Source organism: Pseudopodoces humilis, chromosome 3, assembly GCF_049639895.1.
Source record: "Pseudopodoces humilis isolate 2021_Gansu_Grassland_sample_001 chromosome 3, ASM4963989v1, whole genome shotgun sequence".
Lineage (NCBI taxonomy): Eukaryota > Metazoa > Chordata > Aves > Passeriformes > Paridae > Pseudopodoces > Pseudopodoces humilis.
Genome location: NC_142202.1, coordinates 35,822,023 through 35,841,430, shown reverse-complemented (window position 1 = coordinate 35,841,430; position 19,408 = coordinate 35,822,023). Strand labels below are relative to the sequence as shown.

The window sequence follows — 19,408 nt, the reverse complement described above, 5'->3', positions numbered from 1 at the left end:
CTACAGCAGACCTCATGGGTATTGCAGTAGCAGAAGAGTGTGCATACTTTTGAAATAAGATAGAAGAAACAAGCTCACACTCTGAATTCCTCTTCAAGGGATAGTAGCATGAGAAAAAGCACAAGTTTCTTTACACAATACAGCTTTGTGATCTTTGCAGATTCAGTATATCCATTTTCTCTTCAGTCCAAAATTGCAATATAGAGGCAATATCAGGAAAATTGAACATTAAATTTATTTAAAAAATGGGTATGTGTGTCAATTATTTTTTATTTTTCCTCAGAGGTATCCATTGTCTAAGCTTTATTGCACTCTTGGCTCATTTGGACTTGGGCTTTAGTTGAAATTTTCACTGTAGGAGGGAAGCAAAGCTCCAGTGAAAGAGCATTAGTTCACAAGGTCCCATTAATGCCTTGGATCATGACAGTGACCAATATTAGAAGTTTTAGAGGATACTGTGAAGAGCCTGCTATCAGTAAATTATTTTACTCTGACTTTACAAAAGAGACCAGAATGAACTAAAGCATAAGGTTTCATATTCAGGCCACAATGGCAATACATTGAGTCTTTTGAAATTTTGATACTTCTTCTCCCACCCTTAGGGTTTTATGTCACTGGATTCTACTATTTAATTACATTTTTTCAAAGGACTAAGCCATTTGTGTTGGCTTCGCTTGTATATTTTAAAATATTTAAATGCCTATCATTTTATAAGAACAAATGGAAAGTGCCACATCTCTTCTTTAGGTTATTCCTTACTGTGCTGGATTTATTCTTTTAACCCACATTTTTGGTCCTTTCTAAAAGAACAGTTCTAAATTAGTTAATGCAATTTAGTGGAAGCCACCTTTCTTCTTCCCTCCCCTTCTCCCTTCTATTTTTTTCACCTCCTCCTTGCTGTAATTCCGTAATGTTCCTTTAGGAAAACAAGACCCTGGTATGGCAACCAGCAGTCCCTCTTTAGTATCTTTAGTTATGTAACAGTACTATAAAGCTTACATGTATTTTAAAGAAATAAATTATTATTTCTGCAAGAACTAGACAAGAGGAAAATGTCACCTGAAATGCTCTAACAGACTACTTAGGGACGCTGGTGCTCCATATAAGCCTCTGTTTGGCATTTTCCAGCTGTGGGGATGGCTGGCTGTGATGAAGATTCATGTGCTTGTAGTAATTTTAGGGGACTTTATTAATATGAATTTGGAGTTTTTTTCCTTAATTTAGACTTTCATAATTTCTAAGTGTCCTGTGATGCTTTATGGTTCAGATTTTTATAGAAAGGTGTAAAATGAGATCTTTACCATTTTAATAGCAAGTGAACCTTCAGTAGTATTCTATTTTGCTTATTTTAGTAAGAATTTTGATTAAATGATGTGAATGTTCTTTGGAAGCAATTTAGCTAAATACAATCAACATGAAACACAATGTCTGTATTTTGATGTTCTTGTAATGACTGTTTGTGGGTTTTGTCATAATCTATGCCTCTTAAGACCTCTCTTGCATTAACATGTGCATCACAGGAATGCCTGGATTTCTAACCAGAAAATTCCAATATTTTTTTTCTCTCTATCTATATATATTTTTTCTATGTATCTATATATATGCATGCTCTTTCAGAATTACTGAAGGCAAGGAAATTTGCTCTCCTATGAATAGTCTAGCATCTTTTTTTTTAATAATAATTTCAATACATATGTATCAGATAATAAGAGGTAGATTTTGTTTCCTTCAAACATACTGCCTGCAGTGTTTATCTTCCTGTCCTGTATGTTATGAAGAAAGTTTGACTTGGCAAGAGGAGGAATGTGTGTGAATGAGGTGTTTTCACTCAGTTTTTGGTTTCACTTGTTTGCATGATGTGCCTATATAAAACCGTGTCCAAAAGCTGGACTTTATTTAGCATATATTTGTTTTATGTATGTCTCTGTCCTGTGTAGTTTGGAAAGTATTTTAGAGGAAAGTGCATAACATAATACTAACTGAGAGTTTCCAGGATATATAAGTAATTTTGCACATTAGATTGATTACATGTTTATTTCTTGGTAGCAATCTTTCAAAGAACTTAGCAATTTACATAGACTGATGTGTGTTGGTTTTTTCTTAGCAGTCAGTTCTTCCTGTCAGATAAACAGAGTCATCAGCCATCCAACTCTTCCAATTAGTATCACTGCTCATGAAGACAGACACATCAAATTCTACGACAACAATACAGGTACGCATCTTTCCAGCAGGTCTTAGTCATAGCCATTGTATAATATAAATCATATTCCCAATTTTGCTATGATCAATATTATTCACACAAATGCTGAGGGATGTCAAGAATTGGATAGCCTCTGAAGCAGAAATCTCTCATCACCAACAGAGTCTAAAGATTGCCAGCCCACTTAAAGCTTTGTTGGCAAAGTGATAAGGAGCTTGCATCTCTCTCTCCATTCTTTTAGAATGCCCTGTGTATGGGGTTTATAAATATTTAACATAAAAGGTATTTTTTTCCAAATCTCCATGTTCTTATGTTTATGTTTCTTTTATTGGTTGTCTGTATTATTTTGCTCTGGAGAGCAGGAACCTCTGGCTCTCCTTTAAGTGCTTCCTAGACCTCTGCCACATTTGACCCATGATTTCTTATTTTTAACATGAAATTCTTGCTGTAATTATAATAAGCTGTGTTAAAACATTAATTCTCGCTGAGACATCTAACATTATTCCCTGTTCCTATGTAGTTTATATTCATTGCTTTTAGTATGCTCAGCCCCTGCCTTCCTTCCCATTCAAGATCTTACCTGAGAGCTCGAGAATTACCTGAGAATTACTTAATTTGCTTAAGGGGCGGATATTTAAAATGCACAGTGATTGTAGCATCAAGGTGGCTTAAAGCAAAGGTCTCAAACATTGACGATACTGCTTCTGTGCTTAGCTTGGGAACTGTTGACATTAAAATGCTGACTTCTTGTATAGTTTTAGTGATTCAGTCATGGGACAAGATCTTGTGTTTATATCAGCTGTGGTAGGGTCATAAGCAGTGAATACAGATAACAAAGTTAACTGCAGAAAATAACCTAAATAAATCTTTTCTTTCAAAGGAAAACTGATCCACTCCATGGTAGCTCACTTAGATGCAGTTACAAGTTTAGCTGTTGATCCTAATGGCTTGTATTTGATGTCTGGCAGTAAGTACATTCAGATTTCGTTTTCTTTTTCTCATAATGCTGGCAGGCATGTAAATTATAAAGAAAACTGTTTTCCCTTTCTCTAGGCCACGACTGCTCAATTCGCTTGTGGAATCTTGAAAGCAAGACCTGCATCCAAGAATTTACTGCTCATCGCAAAAAATTTGATGAGTCCATTCACGATGTGGCATTCCACCCATCCAAATGTTATATTGCCAGTGCAGGAGCAGATGCCCTGGCTAAAGTGTTTGTATGACGGAGTGCTTCCCATTCAACTTTAGCTTTGTATATATTTAACCAGCTGCACAAAAGAGAAGAGGAGGGCATGAGTTGTTTTATCTTGCCCTGTAATTCAGAGAATGTTTGTAAGTGTTTAGTTTTGCAGGGTGCTCTTTTCTAAATTGACGTTTGTTCTGGTTTCTGTGAGCTCAGCTGGTGCTGAGAGCTTGGAATCTCTCAGTTTCAAATAGGTGGGAAAAAAAAAGAAAAAAAAAAAAAAAAAAAAAAAAAAGCTTTTATTTAGAGGGTGTGAATTTTCGTCCAGGCAGGCCTTGGGTGAAACTAGGTCTACGTATTCTCTATTAATAAAATGGAGTACTGGAAAGAAGGGGTCTAATTGCATCAGGGAGTAGGAAAAGAGGGAAACTTCCTAGGATGCTTCTCATTCTCAAATCACCTGGAAAAAGCGATTCAAAGTCAGTTCACATGCTCATTACTGTATCATGTGAGAGGCACTTTGTCATCCCTTTGGTATGAATAAAGTAGATCTTGTTCAGAGAGCAGTAGTGGATAGTTAATCTCAGCCACCTGGCTGCTAGCCTAAGATAAATGCAATTAAAGGAAGGCAAATTACTAACATAAATTCAAATGCAGTAATATTTCTGTTACATCTTCTGTGTTTCTCGGTAAATATTTAGTTTGCAAAAAAATTTATGTAATTTTTTTTTAGACTGTATTAGTGTGTGGCTAGAAACTGAGCCTTTAGTCTAAATCCCAATTAACAACAGACTGATGCAGTCTGTATATACTGTAGTAGCAAATTTAACTTATTCAGATATTAATGCTGTTTATTCCTGGAGATCTGGCACAAGAAATTATCACAAAGCTTTCCAAAGAAGCTGTCCTACAATTTTAGCTGTCAAACATTCATCTCCTCTTTCTGTTCTTGCTAAAAAGGGTATCTGTTCTGGGCATTAAGGATAACAGTGAAATACTTCATTTGAAGATTAAATCTGATGCTTTGTATGAGTCCTTTTAGTGGAATTGGTGGGAACTATACAAAGCTTCATCACTTGGAGAGATTCTGCTACTGTTAGAGATATTTCCCAGCTGCACCGTTTGAGGGACTTGTCCATTTCACCGGGCGTATGTGCCATTGATTGGGTTACCTGAAGAATGAGTGCTTCTCGTAATTACTCAACAGATGTGCTTTGTTTATCTATTCAGAGCTTCTCTGTTGATTTGACAAATAACTTTTAATGCAATCTATTATTCCTTTTATCCCTTCTTAAAGGAAGGCGAGTTGATTCTTCTCTGTTATGTGTCGTCATCAGAATTATTACTATTCATAAGCACGAAGTTGGTGTTTTTCTCTGATGGGAATGGAAAGCAGAATTTCTGCTGGAGTTGATTTCTGGCGCTGATATGAGTAGGAAAGAACCCAGTGCAGCTCTCCATATACCAGCCTGAGGTTAAGACTGGAAACTGATAAATAAATCTTTACCTTTAAACTGACACTTGATAAGCAGGAGTCATTGAAAGTTATCAACATAAGGTTTGACTATGTTGTTTTTAGAGTGCCATTTGGGGATGGGACCACATCTGAAGTTGATCTCAGTGTTTAAACTAAGTATATTATTTAGAATAAAAGGTTGACCTGTGCTGTTTGATCCTGCAACACATTACATGTACTGCTAAAATATCCTGGAATACCTTTTATTGCTCAGAATATTCACATGTCACTTCATGATAGTTGGTATGCAATATATTTCCTTAGATAATATTAGAACGTTTACCATGAAACAGATGAGTACAATAATAATAATACAGATTATTTAGTTTTTATAAATTTTTTTGGTTATGATGAAAAGGAGGAAACTTGGCTGCAAAACTGAGCATTCAACTTTGTGAGAGTTCTGAGTACTTGACTCATATTCTTTCAGTGTCATTATTTTATTTCTTTTTGAAGAGAAAATTACAAAGATTTATTTGAAAAATTCTAAAAGTTATGTATATTCTATATGTGTATATATATTGTAAACATGTATTAAATGTGTCTAGTAAGGGAAGACTCCATGGGTGCATTTTAATGTTTTAGTATTAAGAGTTCTTTTGAGTTTGTGTATACAAAGGATGATGGTTGTGAGTATGAAATGAATGTTGTGCTTTTGCTTACACAATACAGTATGTAGTCACAGTTGTTTAAATTGCTGTACATAAAAACTAATAGGCCAGCATGCTTGTTTTTAAAGACTGTCATTCTGATTACAATTGGAATGTAAGAAGTGGCTGTTCAAATGTGAATTGAAAGATGTTTCCTTCTCACTACTGAGCTCTTGCTCAAACCGAAAAGTGATTTTTTTAAAAGCTGGCAATAGCTAGAGGATGAGGTGCCTTTAAAAAACAAAACAAAACAAATGTAGCCTTACAAAGAGGTTGTGGAATATATATATTTTTGTGCTTGTCTTCATAATTGATGTCAATGTCTTTTTACTGTACTTGCTCACATACTTGTAGGACTGCAGGGTATTGTGCATGAGCCTGTCAGATCTTCTGAACATCATCATAGGAGATAGGGTTGAAAAAATTATTTAGGTTATCTAGTCCATCTGCTTGCTAAAGCAGGGTTGTAGACTTGTGTGTTCTAATATTGTCTTGGCCAGTGAGATTTTATGTGTTCTAAAACAATTAGGCTTCCTTTTAAAGATTATTTTAAGGAATGCATTTCACTGGCAGGAGGATTTATGTGGTATTTAGTAGCTCTTTTTTGTAACTTCATGCCAGTATTCCAAACCATGTTTTGTGCCATTTTACATGTTCTTCATAGTCTTTGTAATTTGGAACCTGCATGTACACACTGGTTCCATCTGTATATTTTCATTCCTTTCTGCCTTCTTCAAGCTATTGTTTTAGTCTGCTTTTTTTGCACATTTCCTTGTTTTCATTCTTTAAGCTCAATTCTTCAAATATCAGTGTCCATACCACCATTCCACATGCATGATTTGTTGGACTTAGTCTGAGGGTCATCTTAAGTATTATTTGGTTGGGTTTATCCTCTGTAATGCAATGCTTTTGTGTAGGAAGACCAAGCTTTTGATGTCTGACAAACTTAAATCGTATTTCTTCATGACAACTCCTTTAAATAACATTTGAGCATTGCTGCTTTTCAAATTTCTTCTTCACTTTTAGTATGTTACGATTCTTTTGCAGCTAGAGGCTTAAATCCTGTTTCATGATTATCCTGGGTCTTACTTTGAACTTCTGACCTCTGAGGGCACTAAATTATTTTTATTTGTTCCCCTTTTATGTGCAGTTCTTCTTGGTTCAGTGTAATTAGTAACTTTCATTAGTGTGATACATATGTTTACTGAAAGTGTAAACAAAACTGAACCCAAAGCTTATTCTTGGAAAAAACCCATTTTTCTGCAATATCAGTATATAGCATTTTACCATTTCTATTTTTCCTGTATCTAATTTATATGGTAATTTTTTAATGGTTAGCTCATATAATTTTTTGTGTATGTTAGCCTGTGCTAATGATTTTGATTTTACTAACTAATTTAATGGGATAATTTTCAGTCCTTCTGTATGTTGAAAGTTGGTCCACTAGGTTTAAATACCCACTTTTAATTTACTTCACTGGACTGTTTGCTGTCACGTATTTGATTCAGTTACCAAAATGCTTGCACAGAATGATTCGGAGTAGCTTGGAAGAAGTTCTAGATATATTGTGTTAGTCTTAGGAAATCCTAGTGTCTGCATTTATTTTTGGTCCTAAGAGAGAAAACTTCCACATGAAAGATTCACTGCTTTCATCTCATTCATCTTTATTTTGATAAAATATGTTCTTTAGAAAGAAGGCTGTAGAACTATAGTCCATATACTGTAGGCTTATTTTTTAGGACATGTATTTTCAAATAATGTTATGTTAAAGCAGTCTCATGTAATTTGGGTGAAAGCTTGGTAAGTGTGTGGTGTTCACCATACAACTTTGTGATTAGGTCATACAACACTGTTTTTCGGTTGTGAATTTAAACTAACCAGAGACTTGTTCTTTTGAGTAAATGTGTGAGAGATAAAGAACTTAGTTGCACCACTTTTTGGTACATTTGTTGGATCACAGATGTGTCCTCTTCCCCTGCCTCCTTAGGTTTTAACAGTGTAATTTTGGAGAACAGCAATTTCTGTAAATTCTGAAATGTAATTTCTCATGTGTTCTTTGAGCAGTGTTCGATGGGCAGAAGTGTGGAAACAAAGAGTTGAAAAGCAGTCATAACTATCAGATAATCAAGTTTTGGTTTTATTAATGCCTTTCCAGATGTGTATTTGGAAACATTTGCAGGCTGTGGCTTGGCAGTGTGTTTACAGACTGCACCGGGTATCCAAGAGCTTACTTGGTGCCTGTGTGAAATACCTAGTCAACCTGAGTTGCATTAAGGAAGAAAATGCATTGTGGTTGTCCTATGCTGAAATTTGCAGCTGTTTAGTGGAAGTTGGTTTGGACTACACTGTTAGAAATCAGAATACGATAACCTCTTCCATGTTGTTAATTGGTTTGTATAAAATGTGGCAATCTTTGACATGGCAATATGAGTTTTCTTGGGTAGCTGCTGTTCATGAGTGAGCATCATAGAGATGCTTGGCATAGTTGTTAGTATTGAGTGACTGAGAGGATGAAAAGATTTCCCTAAAAAAATGCTCAGATGTTTCAGGAAGCTCCCTTTTTTCCATAAAGGCATGAAGGTGTTGAGAATATTTCACCTAAATCTGATAACGTGTTTAGTTGAAGAGAGCTACAATAGGTGAACAGTTTTGACTCTTTGATCATCAGTGTCTTTAAGCTTAGAGACAAACAGAGTTATGGAATCTATTTGCCTGTAAACTACCACTGAAAGCTTCTGTCATGTTCCTACTGAGCAGTAGAGAAACTGATGGACAGCAGTGTTGATCCATTCAGTTGTGTCAGGGGTGTTTTACAAAAAAACAACCCCTATTGTAAAAGATAGTGTTAACTACAGCAGAGCAAATGAGCAAACTCCTGGAAGAGGGAGGAGTGGAGAAGGACTAGGATGACTCTTGTGTAAATAGTCCTTGTTTGGGGACATGGTCTTGTTTAGCTGGTGGGAATGTTCCCAGGAGGGAGAATGATTGGCAATGTGACCTTTAAAAAAATGTCTGTGCCTGTGCTAATGAACATACCTGTGCAGGTTATCTGTTCTTTTGGTATGTGCTTTTTACCTTCCCACTTAAATTTTCCTTTAGGATATGTTTTCTGAGAGTCTTAAAATCTCATCTGCAATGAGCTCTTACTGCAGGATAAATTTCATAAAGGATTCCTGATTTTCCTCTTGAAGTGTTTTTTTTGAAGGGTGGTAGAGTTTCCGCTTCAGCTCCACCCCTCTCACCACCAAAAGGCTGATTTGTACAGCCTTACATCCAGTTCATTTAATTCTAGTGTGTTATCTCTTAGCCTGCCTTCTGACTTGGTTTTGCTGCTCTATAGTTCAGTTGTGAAAGCCTATGAATTGCTATATCATTTAAGATATTTCTGAGAATCTGGATTCCGCTATAGAAGGCATAAATCCAGTTGAATAGTACAACGTGTGGATCTCGTCTGGTTTGTTGTCCGAAGAGACTTCTTGTTAGATTACGAAATCCAAACTATGGCTGAGCTAAAAAGGCATTTAATAATATTATATTCTTCTTAGCCCAACTTCTTCCTGCTTAAGTATAGATTGTGGTATTGTGTGTTAGACTGATTTTGCCCTGCTCATACTGCCAAGCCATGCTGTGATCCTGAGAGATCACACCAGTATTTAAACCATGCCCCATGCATGTGTTTCTAAGCTGCTCAAAGCCTTGTGTTGACATGGTCCTCCAGGCCAGTCTTCTTCAAGTCTCTCAAGTTTGAATTACAGGCTCCCAAAATTACTTTCTGGCAATTTTGAGTAACCCTTGGTCCTCACACCAGAGTATTAGACTGTGGTGTTGAGAAAAGATTTATATATCAGGATTTGTACTATTATGAAAGGGAAAGGATAACTTACTGCCAAGCCAAATATTGTCATTATTTTTGGATTACTTGTGAAAAGCAGCCAAAAACATTGTATAAGGGATAAATTATGGACTTCAAGCTAATATTTTTCCATTAAGAATTTATTTTTTTATGCTTCTTGTCATCAAGATACAGTGCTTTTGAATGTAGCTTGTTTTCAGATGTATGGCTCCTAGAATTGTTTCCTTGCAGTTGGACATTTGCAATTGTGCGTCAGTTTTGAAAACTGTCTCATATGTGTTAGCACTTCTTTTGGAAATGCAAACTGAGCATGTTAACTAATGATTTCTTGTACCATTATAGTCTAAGCAGACTGAAAAGCAGTTTTGTGCTATGTTTTCCTTGAATAGTGCGTCTGAAAAAACTTGTAGAAGGAACTCCCGTGATGAGATGACTTTTGTTGCTGTAGGGTTCTCTGTTGACATTTGTCATTTTTGCATTGTATTTTGCATAACTATCTTCGGTTGACTGCCAGGTTAAAAAAGACAAATTTCTTTGCCATATGGACTACAGCTTGGATTTATTTTTTTTTTTTTTGGTCGTTTTTGCTTATATTAATACACTTTCTTCTTTTCTACTAGAATTTAGTGATACCTGGCAGCTCTCTTTAGGAGAAGTTACTACAGGTGATAACCACTAACATGCTAGTAATTCGAGTGGCTTCCCTTCTGTTTTGGGTCACTTCCATGGCAGATTGTTGATATGAAAAGGCTACCGTGGCTGATATATGAACAGCTAAAGGATATTAAGATTCCCCTTCAGAACTATCCTGAGGTTATGATTTTATACACCAGTTTTGAATGACTACTTTGAAACAATGTTGGGCTTAAGTGTCTTGCAGAATTTTGGATCCAAATGAGAAATACCTACTTGTTGAGTAATAGTCTGCTTGTCAATTTTTTGTGTATGGCTCAGTACGAGGCTGTGTCAGAATTGCAGTACCACCAAAATTACCTTGTTTAAATGCAACTGTTGTACAAAAGTGAATGTTATTTTGAGTGAGGAATTCTGGTTTCTAATTTATGAAGGAAATAGTTTTCTTGGGAGTAAGCATCCATAAATGTAATATATTTCATGATTTTGAAAAGGCTTATTAATCATGGGACATGAGAAAAATGAAAGTGATTCATTCTCCAAAGATTTGTTAAGTGTTTCTTATTACAAGTATAAATTTTTGCTTTAAATGGAAATGCTTCTTCAAAAATTTAGTATTAAACTTCTTACTAAAACTCAGTAGTTTAAAATGCTGGATAAGTATCTAAAATGGCAAAGATAGAAAATTCAGAGGGAGATTATTTTGAAATATGTCAGTGTCATTTTGAGCTTCTCAAGTGTAGCCCTGAATTTTCTCTTTTTCACTGCAATTCATATTTTGTGAAACTTCTTGGATAGGTTATATTTAAAGCTACATTCACTTGCCTGAATAAGTCAAATAAATATTTTGTCATTTAAAATTATATAGATCTGCTTATGTTAGTGTGCCATTTAAAATGAGACCCCATTGAGGTAACCATGCAGGTATTTGTGTTGGTATGACAGTAGTGAAGTGGGGTATCTGTGTACTGTACCCGCATTCTGTGCTGAGCAAAATCACACGGACTTCCAGAAATAAGCAATGGTTTTTAAAAGCAGCTTTATTTAATGTTGCAGCAGCAAGTGTCATTTGTACCATATAATTATGTAAATTGGGTGCTAATAAATACTATTTTTCAACATTTTGCATTGTGTTCATAATTCTGCATTTTATCACAAGGTATGTGTGGTTTTGGAGTGAGTACTAAGAGGGGGAAGTGCATTAGGAGTAAGACAAGCAGACTTGGAGGGGTTTGAGGTAACTCCATGTGAAATTCCTACTGAACTGTGCAGCGTGTTACTGTTCACAGGAGTACCTTGGTTTTTCTGTTCTCCGTATGTCTTGGTTTCGTACTGCTGCTCCAGCTTGGCTCTGTTGACACCCCACATCCTTCCATGTGCTGAGGCACGTGGTGCCTGTGTGGGGGTGAGTGTGGGGTGAGCAGACATGCGGAGTGGGTGCGGTTGTGCAGGAGCTGGTCTGTCAGCAGGCGTTGTTCACAACCAGACACGTGGCCATTCCCGAGGACAGCGTTCATTCAACATAAAAATAAATGTGGTTCTGCCCTTAGGGAGAGGATGAGGGAGAGCAAACCACACATCACAGATGGCAGCTGCGTTGCTACAGGAAGGTGCTCAGAACGGCACTGTGAGGGGGAGGCAGGAGAACCTACACAGAACTGAGGAGAACAAGTTGTTGTCAGTGAGCCCATCCTGTTTTTTCTGAGCTTGTAGGTGGGCTAAGTGAAGTTCTTATCTTTTCTTGGTAGGTATAAAATAGCCTGATTGGTCCTACTCATCTTCCTGCCTCATAGGAAAGGAGGAATTGCTTTATGAATTGACAGTACAATCTCATTCACCCCTGTGTGAATGCTTCTAGAAGATTCCTGAGGTAGGGGGAAAAAGGAGATTTAGTGAATAACATATGAGTGACCCTCACATGAGGGAGGACTTCTTAACATGCTTGTGGGTTTGCCTATGAACAAGATGGCCCCATGATGATTTGCATGTGAGAAAAGTGAGTATACTTGGTGATACAGTGGAACTTCTACAATTTCTTGTGCTTAAAAAGAAGTAGTTTCTATGACTGATGGAATTCTTGAACTGCACTATCAGAGTTCTCATTAGAAGTCAAAGGAGGGGTTAAACTGGTGTTAAGAAAAATAACATGTTTCTTGCCATTCAGTAAAACTGACACAGTTGATTGTGAGCAGTGTTGCTGATGCAGTGCTAAAACCTTCATCCCCCTCCTCCCCCAGTTTAACAAGGAAAATTGATTATTTTGAGGAATTCGAAGCATTCAGCTGCATAGATGTACATTTGTAATGTTTTCAATATGTAGGTGATTTAGCAAATGTAAATGGCCTGATATTGTCTAAGATGTCTCAAAATGAGATGGTAATGGAAAAGAAAAGGGATCAAGTTGTTTCTGTAATGTTGCTCATGGACAGAGAAAAATAGCTAGCAGAATGATAGTGGCTTTGTTCAACCATGAAGTAATTTAAGGTGTGTATACCATAGAAAAGTGACTTAAATTTGGTGTCTAGGTAATATTTCTGATACTACCTACTGCTTGCTTTGACTTTCTAAGTAGATAACATGGATAATTTCCTGTGTGAGTACAGATAGGATGTAAAATTACTAAATATGTTTAGATTGGGTTGATCCTGGCAGGATGCTTAACTCCAGAGCTTTTCCTGATTACTGGTATGGCTCCCCCTGTGTGCTGGAGAGCCATGGGGGAAGGAGTGTGAGGAGGAAGGGGAAGCTTGTCTGCCCACGTCAGCAGCAGCCATGGCAAAACTCTCCTCTTGCTGAACCAACAACGCAGCAGCAGCAGCAGAGGAGCAGGAGGTGCACACTGCGGGCGATGCCGTCTGTGCAGGATGGCACAGTGACAGCAGAAATGCTGAGTGTCCTGCTCTGGGGAAACACGACTTTGGGTTACTTCTCTCTGAAGCAATGGCTGAACTCTTAATTGAATTTGGTGGCTCACCGAAAATGTGAGTGACTAATGCTGGAGTTGGCAAGAGATGCTGAAACTGAGCTATGCCAAGGCTTCCAGAGCATGGACATCAGTAGGTATTTCCAGGTGGGTGTTCTGCATTGTGATTGCTGAGCACTGATAAGCCACCAGCCCAACTCTGAGTGCAAAGATGCTTATTTCTTAGGGAAAGGGTGATCAGACAACACCCTCTAGAATGTGTATGCAGTGACTAGTTCAGACAGCTCCCATCTCTTCTCTTGGGGACGCTCTGCCAGTCAGCAGGTTCCACTGCACTGGTCAGACATCTGAAACTAGAGTGGCCCAGCATCAAGTGACTGGACATCTAGACCCACTTTTGATTCAGTCCCACATATAGAAAGTGCTTGGAGCCTGTGTTATTTTTTTTTCAGCTTCCAAAGGAAGTCTGGTTCCAAATAAGACATGATCTTGCAAACCTTAGAAAGTACATGTAATTTTGATGCCCATCAGTCATTAGGCTCTGCTTCAGCTGACTGATTCCTCTGACAGGTAATTTTATGGTAACTCACTCTAAGAATCTTTTTCATCTGAGCATGTAAAAGGACAACACTGAAGCACCCAGGGCTTGGCCGGTAGACTTGCTAAGACTTCCATAATGTAGTAATAACCTCAGCTGTGTTTCAGAAACTTAAAATGCCATGGGCTGCATTTGCTGTTTATCTTTTAACCCCATATGAGATGACATGTACTGCATGTGCCTTTAGGACAATTTTATTGCAAAAGATATAGCAACTTATGTTGATAAGTTCAAAATAGCTTGTATATGCTACAGAAGGAGTTCTGCTGCTTTCTTCAAACAAATATACCCCTTTGAACATTTATCTATATATATAAGGTATATATATATCTTGGGCTTTTTTTAATAAAACAGTATTTAGAGACTTTAGTAGGTGGCAAGTGATTTGATTGCTATGAAAGGTAAGAGTGGAGAGGAGTGTGTTCTGTGATTTCGTGGAAGGGAGTATTCTTCAAAATTTTGAGGCTTCTGCTTAAGCTTATGGTTTTTATTAATAGGACATCTAAGTTTAGATGAGAGTTGGATTAAACCACTTTCACAGTTTGAGTTTTGACAAGTTCAGGATCATCCCAACAAGTAAATAAAAATGCACATTGAGAAACAAGCACTATAGTTGTTGTTCAGTATACTTAAGAGAAGCCATTGTTGTATTTTTGTATAGTTGTTAAGTAAACTTAAGAGAAACCATTTGAACAAGAACAAACCCTGAAGTGCCCTTTATAAGTGCTTGACAAAAGATAGCTGTGCAAGTTTCCTGTGAAAAAGCATTTGAAAGCTTAATTTCATTGCTTGAAGTTTAAGCTTTAGGAAAAACTTACATCCCTTATGCGCATCCTAAAGAACATGTGTGCTCTAGCTGTTCCTCAAGTGTTGGCCATCACTGCTGTGCTTTTGGCAGAGCACAAGTGAAGCATTGGGGAGTCTCTGCAGAGTACCAGTCTTTGGTGCTGCAAGAGTACATTCAGGATGGAGAACAATATGTGGTGGTGAGCTGCTGCATTCAAAATTAAACCACAGTATTAAAGAATAACTGTAAGTTAGAGTTTATGCCTTTTTCTCAGGCAGCCCCAAACCAAGCCCCAAACAAACAGGTTTTCAGACAATAAATCTGGTGTCTGAATTGAAGTACCCGGTAAATTCAGCTTGAGTTTTGTCCAGTCCATGTAATGTCCCTTGTTGACAGAGAAAGATGTGTTCAGCAGAAAGGTAGTGAGGAGCTGGGTCAGGAGATGGGGGATATCAGGAGTTGCTCTGCTTATGCCTAACTCTCTATCCTTAATAATTTTTTCAAGCCAGAAGTTATTGCTGTGAAGTGCAGCAGCACAGATTAGTGGTAAAAACTCTGCATACAAATATATTTATGGAAGCTGACAGTGTCCTGTGCTTTCAGTCTGGGTAGAGTGGTTGAATTGATGGTACTCAGTTAAAGCTGGAATTTAATGTTTCTTCTAAGAGGAAGCGATAAACTTTCACTGTGTAAAACCACTGTTTTGTCCAAAATTGGTTTTGATAACCTCTTGAGAGGACCCCAGCCTGGCTTATGTTACGCCACTGGGGGGATCATGCAGAATCTGCTGTTTTCATTAATGTGCATGTAATATGCTTACTTAGTTGACAGGTTATGAGCTACTTCAGTCATATTTCAAAACATAACGATTTAAAAATTTGTGCCACTTTTGCTGATAAAATGAGCTTCCCTTATGGCAATTCAATTAGAATTTATGTGGCTAATAAATATCTTGGCTCATGGTTATTAAGACTATAAATGCTGTTAAGAGCCTGATTTGCAAGAAAATATGGCCAATCTGAGTTTTAATTTCTTTCCATTTCCTGTTAGTTCCACAAGCCATGGCACAGCATGACTTTGATTGCCGTAAGGAGTGTGAACTCATGTTTTTATTGGCTCCTTTGATAATTTCGCTTAATGAATTTTAAGGACTATATTCTTAAATTATACTGGATGGAACATAACCAGCAACTGCTGCTTCCTAAATAAAGTGCAGTTATTTTGGTCCTCCTAGTGTGTCCTTCCTCCAGACTGACTAGTGACATGGGTAGTTCTCCACTTAAGGAACCACTGTTTGTTCTGACTGATCCAGGGCTGTAATAGGTACATTTTGAAGTCGGTCTGTAGAAGAGAATTCAGTCCTAAATTTGAGGGAGAGTGTCTGTAAATGCTTGAAATTCTGCTTTTCCCAGTGTATAATACAGAACTTCAGATAATTCCCTCATAAATCCTGTTAATGGCTCTTGAAACACTCTCCTGACACTAGAAACTGCACTTCAGAGTGTTGGTTTAATGACAGAGTGGTGGGTCTTAAATGCTTTTCATATTGTGAGCAACTTAAACCCAAATTCTCTGAGTCTCCTGTATCCTGGCAATACTCCTGTGGTCCTGCAGGCCATGAACCATCCAAGAGTGAAGGATGAAGGTGAGGGGGAAAGACACTTCTCAAAATCAAGTAATTAAGGCAGTGTTGTGGGAGACTAGATTCCAGTTCCTGCATGTTGGCTGTTGTGTGGATTTGAGGCTTTATTGGGATGTAGGGTTGTAAAAGAGACAAAGGGTTGTAGGGTCCTGGGGTTTGAACCTTTCCTCTCTCTTGCTTTCCAGTTTCTCAGGGTTTGGATAAATCCCAATGCTTGAGTTGACAATAACTGAAGCTTAACTTACAGACAAGACAGCAGTATGGAGAGAGTACCTGCTTTTAGGGAGGTACTCCAATTAAATTGTTCCCCCTCCAAAAGAAGCATCTGATATTTGAGCCCTGATCTGTGTGTCATCTCTTGGGCAGTGCCACATGAGGTGGTTCTACCACAGCAGCTCAGCAGCTTGGCCACTTCCTGAAGGGACCTGGTGACTTCAGGGAGCAGATGGCACGTTTGGACGCGTGGTGTGTGTCCAGAGGTGAGGTTTGGGCAAGCTGGGGCTCTATGCTGGAAGCAGCTCTTCAAACAGCTGCAGTTATTTTCTCCGTGTTTACTCCCTCTTCAGCTATCTGTCTAAATCAGAGTTTCTGATGTCCACAAGGAGAAAATAAAAAAAAAAATCAACAGTCTACACAGAGCATTATCATGCATAGGGGCAGAGCTGCAATGAACCTTGCTGACTGGAAAGTGCCAGAGGGAAACACCTCCAGTTTTTCTTGAACTGAGGACTGGCATTATTTCTGTGGCACTTGACATGCCTTCAGCACAGCATCCAAGGGTCCTGCCTTGCTTGAGTCCATCAGTTCCGTGGCTGGGAATTAAACTCTGTGCAAATATTTTGAATGAGCTGATTAACGTAGCGGTAGAGGTTGTCAAATTCATCCACAAAGAAGGAATGCTCCTTAGCAGGGTCTGATGCAATGGCTTCCAGTTCATCTGGGGCTGCCCAAGCAACTCCAATGGAATAAGCGATGACTCCTGGAAAGAAACCCAAGGTTTAGAAAAAGCATAAAAGTTTTCTTTGCGGTAAATCTATTTTACGACCAATACTGCAAATATAGTTTCTAGGCCACAAAAAAATGGGCAGTGAGTTTCTGTGCTCTATGTATAAAATGGGTGTTTTCAAATTGGAAGAAAGTTCTAGCTTGTGCTTTGGAAGTACCTTTTGCCAACAGCAAAAAGGTTTAAACAATAGTGAAGCCTTAGCTCTGGGTCTAAACAACGGATCCAAAACCAGGATCTTGAGCAACAGGATATTGTCCAAGGGCAAATGGGTTGGAAGATATATACCTATCTTGACTAGAAAGCCAAAGGAGTCCTGTGTTACTAAGACAGCAAAAATCCCTTGAGATCTCCTAGACATAGTTGCATTTGTGATGATTTCTAATTTTTTTTTCCTGAAGTTCCTTATTCAGATGCTGATCTTGCTGGAGCTCAGTGGGACCCCAGGGAAAAGTACTATTCTTCCTTCACAAGGTGTAGGATGATTCAAATTATAGCAAACTGCATTTATCTGACCTGCATAAGTGCTGAGGCATGAGAGGAGAGCAGGCAGTGATAGAAGACCTTACCATTTTGGTGAGCTGCCATGGCTGGCAAGCTGACATCATCGTAAGACCTGCCATCTGTGATGAGAATCATGATCTTCCTTTTGTTGGGTTTGGACTTGCTGAACAGCTGCTCTGAGGCGTAGCTGATAGCTGCCCCCGTGCTGGTGCCCCCACTCCAGTAGCTGATCCTTTTGATAGCGTTCAGCACGTCCTGCTTCGTGCTGTACTTGTCAAAGCTGAACTCCAGCCTCTGCTCGTAGGTGTACTGCACAGCTCCGATGCGCGTGTCGGTGTCCGAAATCTCAAACTCCTTGCTGATGTTGGCCACAAACTGGAGAACCGTGCGGAAGTTGCCGGTGCCGACACTGCTGGAGCCATCGATCACGAAGCCGATGTCAGCGGCGTTGAGGCACGTCTTGCTGCAAGCCAGCCGGTCGGTGTCGCACACCCGCTTCACCAAGGGCTGCACCACCTTGTGGAGGCTGAACCAGCTGGGCACGTTGATGGAATAGAAACCACTTGTCCTGCACACTGCCTGCAAGGCAACACGAGGATAAGCGCAATGGAAATTCAGTTTGCCTGTTTCTGCTGGGGTATGTAGCTAAATTGTAAATATAGGCTCCTGGAAAGAGCAGTGCTGGAGTCTGAAATGGCCTCTCCTGCAATCACCATCTGCTTCCTTGGGAAATGATGTCAGTGTAACATCACGGATACTTGTGTAATGTGACAGCTTTTCCTGCCTTTTTTAAAAACTGTGGGATGGAGCTGATATTTTAGTAGTGAAAGAACTGTAATAAGCAAGTTTGCCCCCCATCGGGCTTTTTTACACAAGTTACATTGTTCATGGGAAAAGCATCCACATCACAGAGCTGCTATTAGTGTGGCTCCCATGGACATTACAGGAGCCCGTGTGTTTGCCTGGTAGCAACTTCAGCTCCCATCATTCAGGAAAAGAAGGAAAGTCTTGCCTGCTGACAGCCCTGCTACTTTGAAGTGAAAGCTCAGGCTTAAGCTGGGGATAACTTGGTTCATACCCTTTTAAGCCGAGAAAACCCAGGCTCATTGTGTTGGCTCTGCCAAATAGTAAAAAAACAACAAAAAAAACCCATTAACTTTTGTAAGTAAATATTCATTAGGGCCAGATCTGTGGGAGGCTTCTATATCTGTATATATATATATATATATATGTATATATATATGTATATGTGTATATATATATATATATGTATATCTGAATATAGAATATTCTGTATCATTAGGGCCATATCTGTGGGAGTCAGGTGAGCATGGGTAGGAAGAAGAGCTGGCACAGAAGAGGATGTGGGAGAAGTCAAGGGATGGCAGGGGAGAAGGGTGGCTGGGGCAAGGAGGGGAGTGATGCAAACAGGCTGGGTCAAATTGTCTTTGGTTTTAGTGCCTTTTAAATGCCAATTCCTCAGCTCTCTGGGTGAGAATATTTTGTTAAGCCAGGCTTTATCAGCTTTGTGATGATGTGTGTATCTGACTGTTTTAAGAGACCAAGGCACTGGTCTTGACTTGCATAAAGCCTAACAGTTCTGAAGGAATTACAGTTCCCTCCAGTCTGGACTCCTCACGGTATCCAGCTCTCATTTGCTCTTACTGTCTCGCTTCTGTTTTACTGTTATGATGCAGCAGTATCATGCCACCATTCCCTCCTTACCTTCCTGTTCTGAGCCCACTCTACTCTCACTTCTGCTGTGTCCCTGGCAGGTTTGCAGAGACTCACTAGCTTTGTTCTTTTAAAAACATTAAATGCAAATGAGACGACAATCCAATTACATGCTGACCAGAGACAGTGCAGCTCTTCTGAAACTCATGGGAGATTATTTCATGGCAGAGCAACCCAGTTCA

At 38.7% G+C, this 19,408-nt stretch overlaps 2 protein-coding genes across 11 annotated transcripts in view; one reads left to right on the top strand and one right to left on the bottom strand.

Annotated features, from left to right (window-relative positions):
- STRN (striatin) overlaps window positions 1-19,408 on the top strand; it is a 136,934-nt gene that overhangs the window by 57,731 nt on the left and 59,795 nt on the right. For 7 of the 9 annotated variants that reach the window (XR_015772153.1, XR_015772152.1, XR_015772158.1 and 4 more), the window contains 3 exons: window positions 2,105-2,212; window positions 3,081-3,167; window positions 3,254-3,532. Coding sequence is in view for 1 of the 9 variants with exons in the window: in XM_014255950.2 (XP_014111425.2) it covers window positions 2,105-2,212; window positions 3,081-3,167; window positions 3,254-3,423 (365 nt within the window). In the remaining 8 variants the exon portion in view is untranslated. Of the gene's footprint in view, window positions 1-2,104; window positions 2,213-3,080; window positions 3,168-3,253; window positions 11,160-17,796; window positions 17,813-19,408 lie in introns of those variants that run through there. The other 2 variants (XR_015772157.1, XM_014255950.2) reach the window with 2 other exon arrangements.
- VIT (vitrin) overlaps window positions 14,023-19,408 on the bottom strand; it is a 52,656-nt gene continuing 47,270 nt past the window's right edge. For both annotated transcript variants that reach the window (XM_088052828.1, XM_088052829.1), the window contains 2 exons: window positions 17,558-18,071; window positions 14,023-16,964 (listed from right to left, as the gene is read on the bottom strand). In XM_088052828.1, the coding sequence (XP_087908954.1) occupies window positions 16,786-16,964; window positions 17,558-18,071 (693 nt within the window). In that variant the 3' untranslated portion in view covers window positions 14,023-16,785. The remainder of the gene's footprint in view (window positions 16,965-17,557; window positions 18,072-19,408) is intronic.